General features: G+C 46.4%; 1 protein-coding gene across 1 annotated transcript in view; it reads right to left on the bottom strand.

Annotated features, from left to right (window-relative positions):
* Positions 1-607: 607 nt before the first annotated feature.
* The window catches only part of LRIG1 (leucine-rich repeats and immunoglobulin-like domains 1), a 59,288-nt gene continuing 41,072 nt past the window's right edge, over positions 608-18,823 (bottom strand). Inside the window, exons 10-20 of the mRNA XM_014946635.1 lie at positions 17,010-17,090; positions 12,026-12,097; positions 10,672-10,743; positions 9,140-9,303; positions 7,055-7,375; positions 5,682-5,963; positions 4,710-5,129; positions 3,193-3,315; positions 2,448-2,594; positions 993-1,301; positions 608-870 (exon numbers count right to left, since the gene is read on the bottom strand). Coding sequence (XP_014802121.1) covers positions 638-870; positions 993-1,301; positions 2,448-2,594; positions 3,193-3,315; positions 4,710-5,129; positions 5,682-5,963; positions 7,055-7,375; positions 9,140-9,303; positions 10,672-10,743; positions 12,026-12,097; positions 17,010-17,090 — 2,224 coding nt within the window. The 3' untranslated portion in view covers positions 608-637. The remainder of the gene's footprint in view (positions 871-992; positions 1,302-2,447; positions 2,595-3,192; positions 3,316-4,709; positions 5,130-5,681; positions 5,964-7,054; positions 7,376-9,139; positions 9,304-10,671; positions 10,744-12,025; positions 12,098-17,009; positions 17,091-18,823) is intronic.

Below are 18,823 nucleotides of genomic sequence, written 5' to 3'. Positions count from 1 at the left end.
GTGCAATAAATTTCAAAGGGGAAGAAGGAAATTTGTGCTAAGTAACCCAATTGATACGTGATTTAAAGGAACTTCCATTGAAGAGAGGACAATCCCTTTGGAACAGTCTGGCTTTTTAAAAGTTCTGCTTATGCATTTAAGGCACCAGAATTATTTCGCTCACAAAGTTTAACAGCAACCTGATACTGAAAACAAATATTGCCAAAATTGTAAAATTTCACTCAGTTTTCCATGCACTAAAGATTAAAATAGCCTCTGTAAAAGATATATATATATTTGTATATATATATATATATTTATATATGAAAACTCTTATGTACAATTGTATCAAATACTTTTCTCTTTACACAATAATCCCTTGCATTTATGTGCTTCATATGCAAGAACAACTTTTGAACGCTTCATACTTCTCAGGGAAGTTTTAAACTATGTACAGACGGATGACGCTCGAACAGGATTGTGTTCCCCATACAAGCTTGTTTCTCATACCTCAGCTGTTTGCCTTTGACAGGTCATCAGTTCAAGATTTGAGGTAGAAGTAAGTAGCCTATATACTCTGTGCAAAAAAAAAAAAAAAATTAAAAAAAAAAAAAAATAATAGTGTGTTTTGTTAATTTGCAGGTGGCAGCCTGTCCTCTCAGTCCAGCGAGCTGTTGGGTGGCTTCAGCTCGTGAAGGGAGTCGCGGGGCCTGGGCGCGCAGCCGTTGGGCAGGAGAGCTCTCTTCACCTCCCCTTCACTCTGCAAATCCAGTAGCGTGGGGGACGTTTCGGGCAGCACGTTCAGTTGCTTTAGTGACCCTCCCGCCGCTGAGGCTCGCACCAAATTCAGGTTGTTGAGCTCTGAAGGCTTTGCTGCTGGTGCTGAAGGGCCTGCAAAAGAGCCAAGCGGCAGCGCAGTGAGCTCACCCCTCAGGACACCAGGCCCCGCCACCCCCAGTCATGCAATATGGGAGAAAACAGGGAGAAAAAGCCACCCCCAAGGAAACACCTACCGTGTTTATCTGCGAGCAGCGGGCTGGTGCTGCTCACGGGCCTTATTCTGTCGTGGTTGCTGGGGTAAAGGGTCCCGTCTGTTTCCACCCTCTTGGTGCCAGCGATCCCGTTGCACGGCTGAGGATGAAGAAGGCTGGTGCCTGCCCCCCTCTTCCTGCTGCGTTCCTTGCTGCCCAGGGCGTTGGGGTAGGTGTTCTCCACAGCCTGAAGGCTCTGGGAGTAGTACTCCCCGTCCCGGGGGTACATGTGGAGGTTGATGCTGTCGGTGCTGCCGCTGCAGTCCGCGCACACAACCGGGAGGCCGTAGCCTGCAGGGGAGGAAGGGAAACAGAAAAGAGGGGAAGGTGAAGCAGCTGGAGGGGTCAGTGCTGAAGCACACGAGGTGCAGAAGGAAAAGGCAGGTCGGTTTAGATCATCTGTCCCTCAGCAGGTGGGAAGCACTTACTACAGAGCACAGACATTTCTTGCTTTGTGCCAGTGAATGGCTGTGTTTTTCAGTAGCTACCACTAAAGGTAGTTCCAATTAACAGGTTTAGTTGGTTGGGCCTTTTTACTCCAAAGAAGTTGTGACTTTCTTTTTTTTAATAAATAAACAATGCATTTATTTCCTTTTCCAGACTTTCTAGTCAGGGTAGAAATAGAAAGTGGATCTTTCCTGTACCTGCTTTAAAATACAAAGCTACCGTCTTATTTTTGTGCTGCTCCTTTAGAGGGATCACTGTCAGCTCTCACCGGTATCTCAAGGTGTGTCATTACTGCCAGGGGCAGGAACAGATGCACAGAACTCAAAGGAGCGAGCAGGAAGGAGTTTCCAAATGTTGAAAGTTAATTTCCTTAGTGCACTCGACAACTTTCCGTTATTAAACTTTACAGTTTTCTCCTGGAGAGAAAATTTCTTTCGCTGGCTGTTTTTCTGTGGATGTTACAATGCAGCACGAGAGCAGAAAACACATCCTAAAAATAGAACCCTGCGAGTGTAACACCCAAGAAATTGGCAAAGCGCAGAGGCAGGTGCAGTGCCCGAAACAACCTTTACATTTTGAAAATAAAATAAAAAAAAAAAGCCGAGCTTTGAAGTTGACAGCCCCTTTAAAGCACCATGACAAATTTTAACACCTTCAGTCTGGAAGGGCTCTCACGTTTTAGGAGCAGCTCAAATCAAATTACCGCTCAGCCAGCTGCAAGGGCGGGCGATGGGGAGCTCTGGGGTGCCTCTTGCTGATGGTTCCTCCAACTGGAACTCTCCAGGTTTATAGAGGATCAAAGCAAGCGGGAGAAAGTAAATCTACTGTGCTCATACCTGAGAAACATTCTGGGCTTTTTGTTGGGGTTTTTTGTTGTTGTTTTTTTTCTTTTTCTGAAGATAACAATTTCTTGTCTTAATGCTGTCTGACTCGGAGGCTTTCTGATCTGTACAAACACCAAATACCTTTCCAGATTAATGGGTTTTGTACCTGTCTTATCTGGAACGAGCATTCCATCAGCCGTGTCCTCGGTTTTCCAAGTGTCTTTATTATAGCTGAGACACAGCTTGGGCTGTCTGCATCCTACAGCGGGAGCTTCAACATCTGGACACCTTCCAGCATCAGCCTGACACATACCTGCAACAAACAAAGCATCTGGCTAAAGATTGCAACCATCTGCTCTCGGTTAAACGACTCGTTAGTCTTATTTCTACTGTAAAAGCCGTGAAAGGGAGAAAAATAGCAATGGAGATAATTTTAAGCTGAAGTTTAAGGGAGTAAATGCTGTACAATCTCAGAGAATCTTAGTTCAGGACGCTTAACTTTCCCTTCCTAACGTGCCGTGTTTCAATACTGTAAAATCCCAACGTTTACTTTCAAAGCCTGAAGGCAGGGACAGGCAACGGTAATGTATTTTCTAGTAGAGCTTAACTGTAGGTAACTCTGGTGCCAAAACACTAATCCAAAATTAGCAAAAAAATAGTCTTTAGGGCCTGACTGAGCAGTTTCTGAAGCAGTCTGCTGGTACGAACGCTGGTACTGCTGGGAGAGGACAGCTTTGTGAGGTGAAAGGCAGATCCTTGTTCTGCATAAATGCAGTAGCTGGAGAATTACATTATGAAGATCTTTCAGATAACTCCTGACAAGCACAGAGGTACTTTGTACTGTGACTTCTACCTCCTCGTATCACGTTCAGACAGAGCATTACAGAAGAAATAATTGAATGGGTTCTCACCATTGCTGTCTATGTGCCCGTTGGGCTGTTGGGTATCGACTCTGACGACTGCTTCCTGCCGGTCAGAAAGTGTCCCTTGTGAGGACAAGTAGCTGGGGACGTCAGGAGGCACAATGGTCTCATCTGGAGCAATGGGAGCAGAGAAATGTCAGTTCCTACTAAGATATAAAGGCTTCTGTTTTCAAAGGCTTGTAAAATCACATTTTCAAGAGGGATTTGGGACCAGATCTGTAGCTGGCATTTTCTGTAGATGCAATGGAAACTGACCTGCCTCAATACTCCATTCCCCTTGGAAACCCCACTCTTGGTTTTATCAAAGCTTAAAGCTGTGAGGTAACGGTGCTAATAAAGCCATTTTGAGTGTTTCCATTTGGCATGGTCAGTAGGTGGAGGTGGAACTGTCTCTTCAGAGCAATTAAATCCTCCCTTTTCCCCTGAAATTCAGAGTCCCTCATTTAACTCAAGTCCTCTCTCTCCCGAAGCCATGAGTAAAAGACACTGGAGAAGAGGGTCTTTGATTCACTTCTAAGCAGGCAAGTAGGTCTAAGGCCTCTTTGCCATCCTTGGCCCTGTTCATCTTATATCAGGTAATTTCAGTTTCTCTTGCCACACAAAGCCAAGTGAAACTCAGTTATGCCAGGTATGAAGCCCTAGATTTTCAGGACTGAAAAAAAAAGGGGGAAAAAATCCCACTGACACATCACTCTGGTCATACAGTATCCAAGACTTCCTACCTCACACTTTCAGGACTGAAAAAAAAAGGGGGAAAAAAATCCCACTGACACATCACCCTGGTCATACGGTATCCGAGACTTCCTACCTAGTGTGGGGCTTTAAAATCCTACATCATACTGCACCTAAAGATAAGTGTAACATGGGAAGGCTGTGAATCCCAGCAGGGTGGGGAACCTTAGGCTGGTTCTTCCATTGATCTGTTCATAACTGTGAGGGCAGGAGAGTTTCTTCTCACTGCAACACTCATTTCAGCACCAAATTATCCCCTTTAAATATCAGGAGGAAGCAATAAACGCTACTCCTTCCCCTAAAAAGTGAGGGACAGCCCTCACCAGCAGGGCTACAACAGCTCTTACAGGCAGTGTGGAAAAAAGGATTCCAGCTTCAAAGTCTAATTTTTTCAAGTTTTGAATACAAAGTCTTTGAAAATACAGCTTCCCAAGAAGTCAGACAGGTTCCCAGCATCACGGACATAATCCAGACTGTCTCAAGAGTTATCATTTATGGTCATGGAAAATCAAAGAAGCAAAGCAATGGCTGAAACTACTGCCAAGTGGAAAAGACCTTTCTGAAGAGCAAGCCAAGGGGAGAAAGGCAGCTCTGAACATGCTTCAACAGCGAGTGGAAGCTGGTTCCAGCTTTGTGAGCCAAGAGAACCACTGAGATAAGCCAACTGCTTTTGCAGCGTGACCGTGTGGCCACCTGACGTGCCGATTCGGCCTCGGTGGGAAGGCTGACAGCAGAAAAGTTCAGAGAAAGCCTCAGCAAGGGACAAGAGGTACCTGTGTTGGTGACGCTGTATTCTTCACTTTTCTTCCTGGTTTGGTAGATGATGCAGACCCAGACCAGAGAGGTGAGCACGATGCTGCACACCACGGCGATGGTGATGATGCCCACGGTGGTACGATCCTTCCTACAGCCCAGAGACTGTAAGATGCTGACGTGGCTGTGCGCGCGCTCTGTCCCCAGGGTGTTGGACATCTCACAGGTGTATTTCCCAGCATCCTCCAAGACAACATTCCTAACGATCAGCAGCTGGTTGCCGGAGGTGAAGTGATGCCTTTCTGTCACCATCAGGGGCTGGTCACCTTTCAGCCAGGTAATGCGAGGAGGTGGGCTCCCCGTGGCTTTGCACTGAAGAGCCACAGTCTCACCTACGGACACTACATGGTCTTCCAGTGGATGAATCAAAGATGGTGTCTCTGCAGGGGAATAAACACAGAAATGTAACAACAGGTATTTTTTTTTTTTAACAGTATTGAACATAACTGATGTTCCTGCAGATAAATCTACAGCAACACAGTACACGGCCACATGCCCAGGAGCACAGCGGCTGCAAACCACGTCAGATCTAACGATCACAACCAAGGCCCTCATGCAGCCAGGTGGTGTTAGTCTTCCCACCAAGGAAACCCTCGAGGAGAAGGGGCACTGGCTGACACACATCAATTATTTCATAGGGCGAAAGAGATGGAGTGCAATTTCCTTTTGAAGTCCTTTTCCCAGCCAGCAAATGGAGTGGTTGGAGGGGCTTCCTTAGCATGAGAGGAAATGCAACTTAAGGCTCCTTCTCTTAATTAGCAGGGTATTTTTCATTAGTGAACTAGAGTGTAAAAGAAGGAAACACGACTAATGCAGAGCACTGCCTCTTTGTCCTTTGCCTCTATCTGCAACTGCTGAAGAGCTTGGAGAGCGATCCCTTCCAGTTCCCACTTCCAGAGCACTGGGTCCCTTGGGGCACTAAGGCGTCTTACCCAGTACGGTCAGGGTGGCATTTGCGAGCACAGAGCCTGCAGAGTTCTGTGCCGTGCAGCTGTAGACACCCATGTCCTCGATCTTGACGTCAGTGATGAAGAAGACGTCGTCGTCGGGCATGACGTGCATGCGGCGCTCGCGGGCGGCGGGGAAGTCGGTGCCCCCGTCCTTCTGCCAGGCGATCTGCGGGGGGGGGTGGCCCTCGGCCGCACACTCCAGCCGCGCCGTCGTCCCCGTCCGGCTGGTGATGTCGTGGGGAGTCTTGAGAAAGGAGGGCAACACTGAGAAAGAAAAAACAAGACAAAGGGATGAGCAATTCCACGGTGAAAACACCACCTTCTGGGCAGTTCTAACAGCCTTCCCCAGGTAGGAGATTGGTACGAGCCTTACCCCTAGCCAGGAGGACAGCAAGCTGCTTTGGCAGGTTAGATCTAAACTGCTGGGGACTAACCCTGTGTTTTCACAGAATCACAGAATCTTAGTGGTTGGAAGGGACCTCTGAGATCATCGAGTCCAACCACAAAAAAACAAAACAAAACAAACCCAAAAAAACCCAAACAAAACACACCACACCAAACGCCCACCAAAAACACCGCACCCACCAACTAAACCCCACACTCAACACCTCGCCATAAACCAATAACCTTGGGCACTAGAGCATGCCCTGAAGAGCCATGTCTATACGTTTCTTAAATACCTCCAGGGATGGGGACTCCACCACCTCCCTGGGCAGGCTGTTCCAGTGCCTGAGCACTCTCTCAGTAAAGTAATTCTTTCTAATATCTAATCTAAATCTCCCCTGCTGCAACTTCAGACCATTTCCTCTGGTCTTGTCGTTCGTCCTTTGGGAGAAGAGGCCAACACCTGCCTCTCTACAACCTCCTTTCAGGTAGTTGTAGAGGGCACTGCACACACCTCTCTGCAGTGTCCAAGACCCCCCCCAATCAGGATCATTCGAGCTGAGATCAAAGCTAATTTTCTGTGGTTAACCTGGAAAGAAACCCTGTTATCTCCCCCACAGAAAACTTTCAATCACTACAGCCCCTCTTCTTTGCATCCTTTTGTATTTTCATTTTCATTTGCCCATTTCCTTGGGCAAAGACTTTATCAGAACAGCCCAAGAGAGGCAGCTAAAGCCATTAAGAACGTGCTGAAGTGCTTGGCTGGATGGCAGCCACCACAAGCCTGGCCTGTGCTCCTCGTGTGGCACTTCTCAGCATCCACTGAGATGCAAGCGGCTGGTGTGAAGGGGTTAAGAGCTCCTCACCACGATGAATGGACTCTCAGAAGTAACTGACCACCAAAAGTAGGTCCCAGAGAACTGCACCAGCTCAGGCTGAGGAAAGGAATGAGAAAGCAGCTTCCTACTCACCATTAACAGTGAGTCGGGCCTTGTTGGAGTAGGTAGAGCCAAAGTGGTTGGTGATGATACACTGGTAGCGCCCTTCGTGGGTGAAGGTGACGTGCCGGAGGTGCAGGATGGTGGTGTACTCCATCACCTCACCATCTTTGGCCCGCACGTGGGCAAAGTTCTCGATCTCCGCGTTGTGCAGCATCTCGTTGTCTTTCTTCCAGGCAAACATCATGGGGGAGCTGCTACTGCTGGCAGCCGAGCAAGTGAAACGGATGTCCTTCCCAAGGACAGCCACCGTGGTCTCAGGCTGGATGATGATCTGCGGCTTGGGGAAATCATCTAAGAGAAAACAGCAGACATGGTTAGTTCTGGATTATGGGGAAAGACTGGAGCAAGCAGAGATGAAATGAGCAGTAAGTGGAAGACATTATTGCGCATCTGCTGCTACATCCACTGTTGTCTACACCAGGAGAGCAGCTCCTTGCTGCAAAGCACTCCCCCATCCAGCCTGGCTTTATAGTGCAGATGGACCATGTGCCACTCCAGGACTCCTGTTCCTCTGGTTCCTTCTGTAGCCAGTCCACTGAGATGGTCACTTCCTGACCTCAAACACCTACGAGATGCCCAGCTCTCTTCACCAATGTAGCTCAACCTCAGAAAGACACTCTGGTCTAAAGAAAATATCCTTCCTTGTACAACCCACACATGAAGAGCAATACTGAATTTGAACCTTCAGCTCCAGGCCTGCATGAGCATCAAGCAGGAGGACACTTAAAGGGCTGCAAATGCCACCTCTAGGGATAGGTGCTCACAAGGAAGGCGACTGCAGCACGCGCTGTCAAAGCAGCAGCAGCTCTATTTGCCTGTCACCCGTCCGGGGTGGAAAGCTTTGCACGTTCTTTCTTTCTCTGCCCTGAAGATTGTTGGTTTTAGCAAGGTTCCAAGCAGATTAATTTATTAGATTTCTACAAATGGTGTAATTTAATATTTGACTAAGGTTTAATTAAACAGCCAGGCCTCTGGAACCAGGAGTACTAGTGCCTGGAGGACTTGGCAGGCATCGGAGAACCAAAGCTGTCTTCGCTTTGTGATGTTGCTGTGGGGATGGAGCCTTCACGATCTCTTCTTCCAGATGAACACAGCAAGCCTCCCAGACTGGCTCAGAGGCCACCTAGGCAGAGCCCTTCCACTCTGGGATCAAGAGGGACATGGGACAGCAGCTGGAACAAAGCTTTTGTTCCGTGTTCAATGCAAGTCACGCATTCAACTGAGTTAAATAGTGTTTTCCAAAGCTCATTTTTCCTTCATCAAATAGCCATGTGCAACTCCACCCAAGATCCACGCTGGTTGGCTCCACACCACGGGGTTTGGCTCACCAAACCAGGCCTTCATTTTGCCCCAAAGCTGGACGCGATGCACGAGCACTTTGGCCTCCTCTGACCATTTACATTTCTTTTCCTTACGAGAGAGGCAGTAGATGTTTGCCTGTGCTGGGCATTAAGTAAAGCTGTTGGCAACCACAGCTCAGGTGCAGAGTCAGCTGCAATGTTTGAGTGGCACAACAGCAGTAGGTGCTGCTTAGAAGAAAAAACAACCATAGGAGAAAAAAAAAAGATTATAATACAACTGTTAACTGTTGGTTGGTTCATGCGTAAGGCCCTACTGGCCCAAAAAAGGAGCTGTGAAGGAGAGATTCTTCTTTTAACCCTTTGTTATTTCCAAGAGGGAGAGAAGATGAAGATGAAGAAGCTCAGAACACTGCAGGGTGACAAAGATGATAGCTGCAGTCTTGGCAGTATCAAACCCAGAGGGCTGGGGCAGTCTCATTGGGAAGTGGCACAAGCATCAGTCCCTTTTGATTTAATCCTCAGGGAGCCCTGTGAGGAATCGCTGGATGCAGCAATGCGCTGTGTGGTTTTGGTGGGAAATAAATTGTAGCCAATGACAAATTTTTAAAATGCAGGCTTGGGCTTCCTTTGATCCCATTCAATAACAAAACAAAACAGAAACCCTCTCGTAATAACATGCTAGTAGTCAAAAGAAAATGTTTCCCAAGTGAGTCCTACCCTTCATACAACCTCAAAACACACAGGCAAGACTTACCACACACAAAACTTTCTGGCAGGATGGCAAAAATGCTCTTGCTTTTTAGTGACTCGGGATGGGCGCAGGTGGCCACCACAAAGGATTGCAGCTCTTTCTCAACTAACCACTGGGGCAACCATTTCAGCTGGCAGTCGCAGAGGAAGCTGTCGCTGTTTATGTGGCTGCAGGGAAACAAAACCAACAGGAGCCTGCTGTGAGTCCTGTGCGGAGAGGAGGCTGGAAAGCCCACAGCCCTGTCGTGTTAAACACATTCCTCCCTCCCCCCCAGCATGGGTGGAAGGAAAAAAAAGGACTGCAGGGCTGTCCTCGAGGCACTAACGATGTTAAATATGTAACACATTTAAACAGGATTTCATCTCCACAAAGAGCATCCCACTCCTGTGCTCCAGTGACACTCCCCAGCACCTTGTATTAACCAGCTTCCAGAGAGATCCCCAGGAACAGAGGTGCAAGGCCATCCCTGCCTTCAGTGAGAGAAACCAAGGCAGATCAAAGTTGTCCAATTTGTTGTCCTAGAAAGATGTGCAGCCCCTAACATACACGATGGCATGAACGCTGCTGGCTAATGGGGACAGGTAGGAGAAACCCTTAGTATTTAAGACTTCAGTACAATGCATTCTGCATGTGCATGTACATGTGCCCTCTCTGGAAGCCACCTCCTCCATGGTATAAACATTCCTTCACAGTATCTGGGATCCCACAAGCTATTCTTTAATAAAAGCAATCTTTCGCCTCCGTTTTGTTTCAAGAGCCAGTGCAAAAGGTAAGATGGTTAAACAAACCACAGACAAACAACATTTAACTTATTCATCCCCCAGTCACTGGTATTAAAGATCATTCCTAACAGTGACCATCCAATGACCATTTCCAACATCAGGAAGAAGAATCTGAACCTGCCCAAACACCTCAGTTCTTATTCCAGAGGCATTGCACTACTCCAGAGTGTAGCAATGCACTGACAGTGGATAAAATATTTATGGAGAAGAAGAGAAAAGGAAACCAGGCAAGACTGGAAACAGTGTCTGATAACAGTGCAGAGCCCTGGCCTGGAGCACAAGCAGCAGCTCTGATAACACATCCGTATTTTTACACCAGAAGGCTGGATGACAAGTAGATCCAGTTCAAACGGTGCTTATCACTGAAATGTCAGTGCTGTGTGCGAACCCTAAACATAGGGACAGCAAAGGAGCAGATGGGCCACTGGGAATTAAATCAGTGGCAGTGTGAGAAGGAGAGATGGCTAACAGGACCAGGGCTGGACTTCCTGAGCGGAGATGAATAATTGCACAGATGTGAACCTGCTGGAAGAACCTGTTCCAATGATCTAATTTCACTCACTATTAAATGCAAGATGTTCCCGTGAAAACTACTCATGTGTAAAAATACCCTGCAAAGGAGGACAGAAGGGGGAAGGAAAGAAATGAGTGGTAACGTGGATAACACCCCATTGGAAACAATGTGCTGCTTCTCACGTCCAGAGCAAGAAGGATCCCTGCCTCCTCAATGGTGTGTACAGGCCAATTACTTACAGCTGCCGCAGGCTCTTCATCTTAGCAAAGGCATCTGCTTGAATGGAGCGGATGGCGTTATCCCCCAGGTTCCTGCACAACACAATGAAAGGCAACGTGAGCAAAGGGGATGCTATGGCTGTGGCAAAGGCTCTCCATATTTAAGCAATGACTCCAGTAGTGGGTGATTTGGTAGCTCCTTGTTAAGGCCACATGCACTTGCAGCTCGTAGAAATGGTTTTCCACAAAACACTTTAATACTGAGTATTACCAAACAACAGCCAACCAACAAAACTTACGGGAATAAATAACTAAGTCATTCCGTACCCCATCTTCTCACTACACTTTCTCAGTCTCAGCTACCTCCATCACCCATAGCTCAGAAATTCCTCAGCCCCCTCGACAACCAAAGATAGTCAGGAATGTCGGATCCCAGGCTAGACCTTCAGCAAACATAAAGAAAGCAAATACTTGCACTAAACGGCATCTGAGAAGTTATTTAAAAGTGACTTTGAGAGGATACTATTGTGTTCGAAAAACACTGCAACGTTTCCAAAAGAAGGTTTCTTCAAAGCTTCCCTCACAGCTATTGCTAATTAAAAACTTCACTTTTCCTCTGAAAAAGGACAGATTTAGGGCTTAAGTTTACCAAGTGAAGCGTAGGACAGACAAGCATTGCTTGCAGAGGAAAATCTCAGTAGAGCATTAATAAGGGAACCTTTATCTGGGACCATGCCCCCCCCAGTATGCTCTCAAGGGCCATAACATTTCATACAATCAACAGCCAATAAAACATCTAGAGCAAAATCACGTATATTTTAACTTGTCTTAATTCAGAAAGGAAGTTATTAATGAAACACTGCTGGAGTCATCAGCCTTGGGACACAGAACAAAGAAATTACACGGCAGCAGCCAAAATGTACTTGTTGCAAATGGCTCTGAGGCGGTTGTGCCGGACGGGGCCGTTTGGTGCCTGCATCCTGAGCAGTCGTTTGCAACATGTGTCACTGCCAGAGCCCAGATTTTGGAGGAAGTTGGGGCAAGGGAGGAGGAGAGAGGGCTACATCTGAAATAGCAGATTTTCATCGCTAGCAGCCTGCAAAGAAGCAGTGTGCAAGTCAAGGCGGTATCTACCCAAGAACAAATCAAAAAAATTAAGAGCGTGCAGATTCACCATATGTTCTATAACTTTGTTCCTGGCACAAAAAAAGGCCAAAGTTGAGGCGGACTTATAATGAGAAGGAAGCAGGTGGCCCCCACAAATGGACTGGCTTCTCAGTTTACAAAGACGCTATTAAATTGCTAGCAGATCTCTCAAGCAGCTACTTTTGGCAGCCCCCCCTTCCCAAACTCCACGGCATGGTGGGTTACTCACAGGTGCTCCAGGGCCTCCAACCCTGAGAACGCTTTCTTGGCCACCGACTTGATCTTGTTTCCAAACAGAGTTCTGTAGTTTCCAAACATCCAGTGCCAGATAAAGAGAGAGAAAATGGGGAGAAGGGGGCAGAAAAAGAAGGAACACAATTAGTGGGGCTTTATCTGATATACGCGCTCGGTGTAAGTCCCGGGAAATCTGAACTGCACGGAGATTAAGAGGGCTGGAGTACACTCGCTTTCCCACTCCTGAAATTAAATCCTTTTATCTGTATTCGAATTTAATAGTGATGACAGCACAAAAGGGAATGTGCCATATCACGTAAAAAGGCAGGTTTGCTCCAGTGCTTGGAAACCAGCTTGCTGAGTAACAGAAGGTCCCCTCTATTCTTTGCAGGCTAGCTGTGGACAGGATTAAGTGCAATGACAGTTTAACAAGATTTTTGGTCTCTCCCTGCAACACTTTTCATTTCTGACTTCTTCCCGGATAGTAAAAGAGTGGTAATTTAGCCACTGCTGCTTGGCCTGAATGGGTGTCCACACACAAGGGCTGAGGGCTGTCTCTTGGCTGCACATTTATACAGCAGCTGAGGCAACTGCTGACTTCCTTCCTTGGCTTATTATAAATACAACGGCAAAGTAAGGTAATGCAATAAATAATAGCTGAGTGGTAATTCCAAGGGGCAAAAGGAAGAAGAGGAAAGGTAATGTAAAGAGCTGAGGAGGGTGCTTGCTTGCATCTGTGAGTGGAGAGCATTCCTCCAAATCAGCAGACAGCGGTGGGCAGCAGCAAGAGGACCACCAGCAGGCAACAGCCCAGCTGCAAAGTCACAGTTCTCTACAAATATCAACCAGTGGTGTTCGGTCAGGGGCAGGGTTCATGCAAAATGGATGGTCTCCTCAACTGTTTTAATAAAACATCGACCAATGCCATTAATTAGGAAATGCCTTTCCTTCAACCCCCTCTCTGTTGAAGGTTTATCTTCCAGGTGCATCTTTTATCACCACCTGCTTCGCGTGGTGTCCAATGCAGGTCATCACTAATACCTCAGGTTAAAAAAATGGCACACAGGGTGCTGCATTTGATTGAGTTTTCCTTCAAGATTTTTTTCCTGTCAAGATTTGGATAAGAAGTGTTTTTGTGAAATACGCCAAGGAGCAGGTACATATATGGAAAACAGGTAGAGCTGCCTTTGCAAAAAAAAACCCCAAAAGCTTCTGTTTCAGCCAAAGCCACCTCCCAGTCTCCACAGTGAGACACACGCTCAAAGCCCTTTCTTATGGGCAGAGTTAACTTGGTACAAAACCACAGCTAAATTTTCGAGCTGTGCCCCTTCTTTAATTATTGGATTTGAGGTGAGAATGAAGAAGGCATGCTCGTGGGTGATCAAAGGCTCCAGATATCTGCAACCTGCTTTAGTGACAGTATTGTTCTAAACCTCTACAGTGACCTTTCCTGAGCTCCTTGCTACAGCACCAACCCCAGGGTATCGGAGCTCCTATTTATTGCACCAGAGCGTGTGTGGCTTTTTGCTCCGGGTGAAATACCCAAAGCACCAAAGGCTGTGTGCAATCATGTGTACCATCATTTGGTAAAAGGGATGTTGTATTAATGAAGGCTTTGAAAAATCCATTAGAGCGATTAATATAGTAAATAATTTACTATATGCAAACTCTGGTCATATGGCTGCACCATACACATTAATTTCTGGAGCCATATCCCCAAATAAGGGTGCTACGCTGAGCTTGGGTTTGATAACTGGAAATTTCTATTTACTGTTTACAGTGGATCTTGGACTTTGAAAATTGGAGATACTGGTTGTATCTGTCTACTTATCTGTGCAGAGATAAGCAGTACAGCTGGGGGTGTGAATACACAATGTATACACCACTTGCATAGGCGCATAACAATTTTACGGCTACATATATGAGAAATACACAACCCAGTCGTAATAACGCCGTGCCCCAGCAAACTCATTAAAGTCACGACGCCTTTCAAATCTCAACTAACCACTTCTCCAGTTCTGAAATGGTTTGAGCCCAGCGGCCCCCTTCAAAGGGCTGTGGCAAGGCTGGAATGCAGAGGCGGCGGTTTGCAGCTCCGCAATTAGCCCGCTGCGCTCCAGAGCAGAGCCGGGCGCGAGCACGCTCTCCCGGCGATTGCATCACTGTAATTACACGCCAGGCACGCAATTCATTAGAAAGCAGCATTTTCTCCTCCAGCCAGTTTTGCACCTGCAGGAAGATCTCAGTGACTGAGTGAGCCATCAAAAAAAACCGGTTACATTTAGCAGCTTGAATAATTAGGAAACTGGTTGTTCCCCAGCGATTCCACTGATGCTTTTTACGCTTCGGTGCTTCTCGACTCCCCTCTTTTCTTGAAGCAACATTTTAATTTAGGCCCGTGCTCTCCATCCTGGAGAGCTTCATCTATAATTCAGAGAAGGCTAAAGCCACTGGTCTCCCCACGTCTCAGTTTAACACCTTCATTTCAGCGAACAACCCTCTCTGTGCTAAATCCTTTCAGAGGCTAATCTGTGCCAGATCAAAGGGGAACGGCTTTTAAGGCAATCTCCACAGAGCTGAGGTGATTATTAATTCATTGGAAGGTCTCCTCTGAAGTGCCCATTTATTTTTTGTATGCTAATGCATTTAAAGCCGGTTGACGGTTTAAACACAGGCCCTAAATCACGCAGTGAAATGTTTGCTGTAAAGGCTGATATTTTATGTTATTTACGAAAAAATTCTGCCAGCAAGAATGATACTCACTTCAGCCTTAGATGAAATTACAAATTTGGGATTTACGTCCTGATGAGCTACAACAGACCTGAGCAGATCCCTTTAAAACCAACCACTCTCAATTGTCCCCCAAAACGCCTCAAGAAATAACAATGAAATAATGTAATATTCTGAGGGGTTTCCCAGCCTTATGCTCTGGCTGGTGATGAAGGATCCCAGCAATCTGTCTGTCCAACAGCTCTGTGAGGCAATCCAACCACTCCTCTCTGCCCAGCACCAACCTGATCCACATGCTCTTCCAGGCTACGAAATTTGGTGCAATTCTCCCCAACAAACCACGGGCACGTGCCCTTCCCTGCGTTCAACCAGACCCAGAACTGGCCCAAGCCCATGTGCAACATAAGACAGAGGTCAACAGCATGAAAAAAGATGCAAACCCGGCTTCTTCAGACTCGTGCAAGCCCCTGTTGCATCCTTTGCTAATAACAGACAAACCTGGACACTTTCTGAAGCAGTTCCTTGTGCCGGATGATGAACATCTGACATCAGGACATGGCTATTTCATAGAGGAGCGATAGCTGCTGTGCCCAGAGCTTCTATCACACAACCCCAGCGGCTGCCTCTGCTCCCTTCCTTCCTCCTCCCGCTCCTTGCTGTACCTCCTGGCCTCTGCCTGACCCCCACAACTAATCACAGCTCATTTCTCCTGGTTGCCGAGTCAATCCTTTTGCTGAATTCTTTCCCTCAATGTCTTCCTCTGGCTTTTTCACCTCTCTCCTGGTATCTGCATCCAGCATTTCTGCCATAGCCCAATCACTTGAGACCACCACTTTTGCTCCCATGCCAGAGGCCATGCTGGAGGTGGTTGTCCCACCAGGACAGCTCACTCTCTCCTTTCCTCCACCTTCTCTCCCTTGTCAAAGCAGCACTACAGACTCACAGTCCTACAGCCTGCAGATCCCTCTGGACAAAGCCTCTCCTCTCATTACCCTTCTAGCCACTCACAAAAGTTTCACTGCTTTTTTTCAGACAAACCAAAAACTTCAGCAACAGCGGCCAAGGACCTTCCCACTTACCACATCTGCTCCTCTCCCTTTTCTCTAGCAACTTGTGGGAAGATTTCCCCACTCCACGTGCACAGCAATTCCTACTGGCCTCTTCCTCTCCCACTTCCCTGCCTGACTCCCCCGGTCCTTAAGTCCCTCTTTGCCTTCTCCTCACTTTACTCGCAGTATAACTTGGTTTCCCTCTTCTTGGATCCAGTGATTCCCTTCAACAACCATCAAATGCCCCGTGTGCCTGGGACTTCACAATTTTTCTTCTCCATATAAGCATTGCGTCCCCATGAATCCTGCCACGGCTCTTCCCACTCCCCTAGGAGTCTCTAATGAGATCGTGACAATATACCGCCTGCCAGGACTCATTCTAGCCATCTGCTATCCATCGAGGTACTTTTACGGCACCTCTGGCTGTGCCATCTCAGCATCAGAGACAGCGTGATGGGGGGGTGCTGAGAACTTAAACAAAGGCAAGAGGTAATGATTAGAAAGACTCTTGATTTGTCACAAGCCATCAGAGACTTCTCTGACAGGGCTGATTTATATCGCCGATTTCAAATGGAATACGAACGAGCACAGAGCAATGTGAAAATACTTGCGAAGGCAGAGCAAGCTATAAACATTTGCAAGGCGCATGCTTGCCTTAGGTTTCTTTTTATCTCTTTAAGAGCCTGTGCCCCATGGTGCCTTTTATTGTCGCTGCACATGGAAGCAAGCCCAAAAGATCACTCTCAGAGAGAGTATCCCACAGAAACGAATCCTGTTTCAATCCTCTGTTGTAACAGGAAATGGGGTGATTTTTCTCTTCTGTTTATTGTTATTTGCTGCATCAATCAGTGCTTTGCTCAAGATTGCAAGGGGTCTTTTTTGTTGCTTGTTTGCTTTTGGAAGCAAAGAACAGTTGTGCTGAACCTTAGAGATGAAAACAAGTTTCTCTTTCCTGTGTCTCTGAACTTCAGTATGTGGCACCTTCTGTTCATCGCTTTAGAATGACTATAATCGCCTCATGTCTGCTTAGGAACACAAGTGCTTGACAACCACAAGCAACCCTGCAGAACTACTGCATCTCAGATTTTCTGTTGATTTTTATCCTGTTCCAAAGGAAGGAAGGCTAAGTTGGAGAGACCCACCCCACCACAGGCACACAACACAATTGCTTTGCAGAACATCAAACCCGGGGATACTCACAGCTTGCTTAGGTTTTCTAGGCCTGTAAAGGCTCCATTGGTATCTTCTATTGTGCCCGAGATGTCGTTGTGGTCTAGTTCCCTAGAGAGAGGACAAGAAAGAGCTCTTAATCAGTGTCTTAGTCCTAGGCTCACGGTTAAAAACAAACAGAAGAAAGTTTGAGAATGCCATATGAAGAGCTTCCCGTTTTCTCCTGATAGTCATCAGAAAAAAGCCGAGTCCTGCAGCAAAGCAGCACTAACTGCTTTTCCTGCACCGACCCACACTGAGCTGGTGCATTCAAAAAAGAGCCCTGGCTTTTTCCTAGCTGAAACCCTCTGTTTCTGAGACAGCAGCAGTAGCAGATAGCTATTTTTTAACAAGCTGGTTTAAGTCCTTTACTAATTCTGTGCATCCAAACAAAAGGAAGAAAAAATAAAGTCCCAAAACTAAACTGCAAGAAACAGCTCTCCTTAAGTGCTGCTATCATGAATTAAGATAATTTTGGCCATTCCAATGTACACACTATTTGTCTATAGCTACATCTACAGAAGATGATGTGGTGTATTTCTATGAAGCTGCATTTTTTTCTGGCAATGAACTTGAAAGCTCAACAAAGGAAAGCACTATCATCACTACAGAAGCCTAACTCTCTGTATAACCACATTTAAAAAAAAAAACGAGTAAGAATTCCTTTTCAGAGTTAGCTTCTTTCAGCTTTCAAATTGACCATCAATTACAAGAGTCAAAGAGGTCTGAAGAAAAACAAGCACACAGAACAAACACAGAGATCCACAAAAGCTGTTTAAACAGTCTGTTTAAAAATCCTCCCCTCCTAGCTTTAATTCCAGCTAGCAATGAATACCCAGCAACACAGACAGAAATTTATCATTTCCAACATTAAGTAAAAAGAAAGAAAAAAAATAAATAGGCTTTGTTGGTTTTGTTACGTCACTGATTTAAAAGCTAGCAAAAAACCAACAACAAAGCAAACTAAACCATCCAGATAACCCCCTGAACCCTCAGGTACTCCTTTCGCACCTTTTGAAGATTATTATCAGAATATTTCCAGTTTAAATATATAAAGACCAAAAAAAAAAAAAAAAAAAAGAAAAATCTTTCCAAAACAAAGCCCCCTGCATTTTGCAACATTCCAGACACTGGCATCATAGTGCAGCTTCTGGACTATGCAGCACAAGGACACAATAACCCAAAAAAAGAGAACAAAATTAAAAAAAAAACAACATAGTTTTGATACCAGCACAGTTTTCCTCAGCAGAGGTGGGGCTGAGACTTTTGCTCTCAGTACCTAAGCTGGCTGCAGCTTGTTTCTTGGCTTTGGTTTGTGAACTAAAGATGTGAAGGGAGATGGCCAAAAGCCACAATTCCTGTTTCTCAGCTGGCTTCAGCGTGAGACCCGAACCTCCTGTCTCTGGGGAACCCTGGCCTTAGCCAGCATCATTGTGGATGTCAGGGTGATCTGTGGGTAGGTCTATGCCAAAGGGATGGATAAAAACTCAACATCCCTGCGGGGTGTGGGCGCACATAATGCTGTGGTGGCATAAGGGACAAGCCCAGGAGAGACGCTTTGATGTGCTGACATTTTCAACGCTATCTGAATGGGGCAGGAGCAAATATATCCTCCTGGAGCTAAGTTTCTACTTTTCCCTTACAGTTGCCAAGCCAATGCTCGTTGTTCTGTTTGTTTTTTAAGGGCAAAACCCTTCTCAGACATTTTTTCCTCTTCAGTTCCACCACGGGCTACCGGTCTTTGGACCAGCAAACCCTTTCCCATGGCAGAGACAGACAAGTGGGAACAGCCTGTAGGAGCTCTC

The sequence above is a fragment of the Calidris pugnax genome, unplaced genomic scaffold (genome assembly GCF_001431845.1).
Source record: "Calidris pugnax isolate Ruff unplaced genomic scaffold, ASM143184v1 scaffold81, whole genome shotgun sequence".
NCBI lineage: Eukaryota > Metazoa > Chordata > Aves > Charadriiformes > Scolopacidae > Calidris > Calidris pugnax.
Note: the sequence above shows the minus strand (reverse complement) of the source record. Positions and strands in the feature narration are given on the sequence as shown.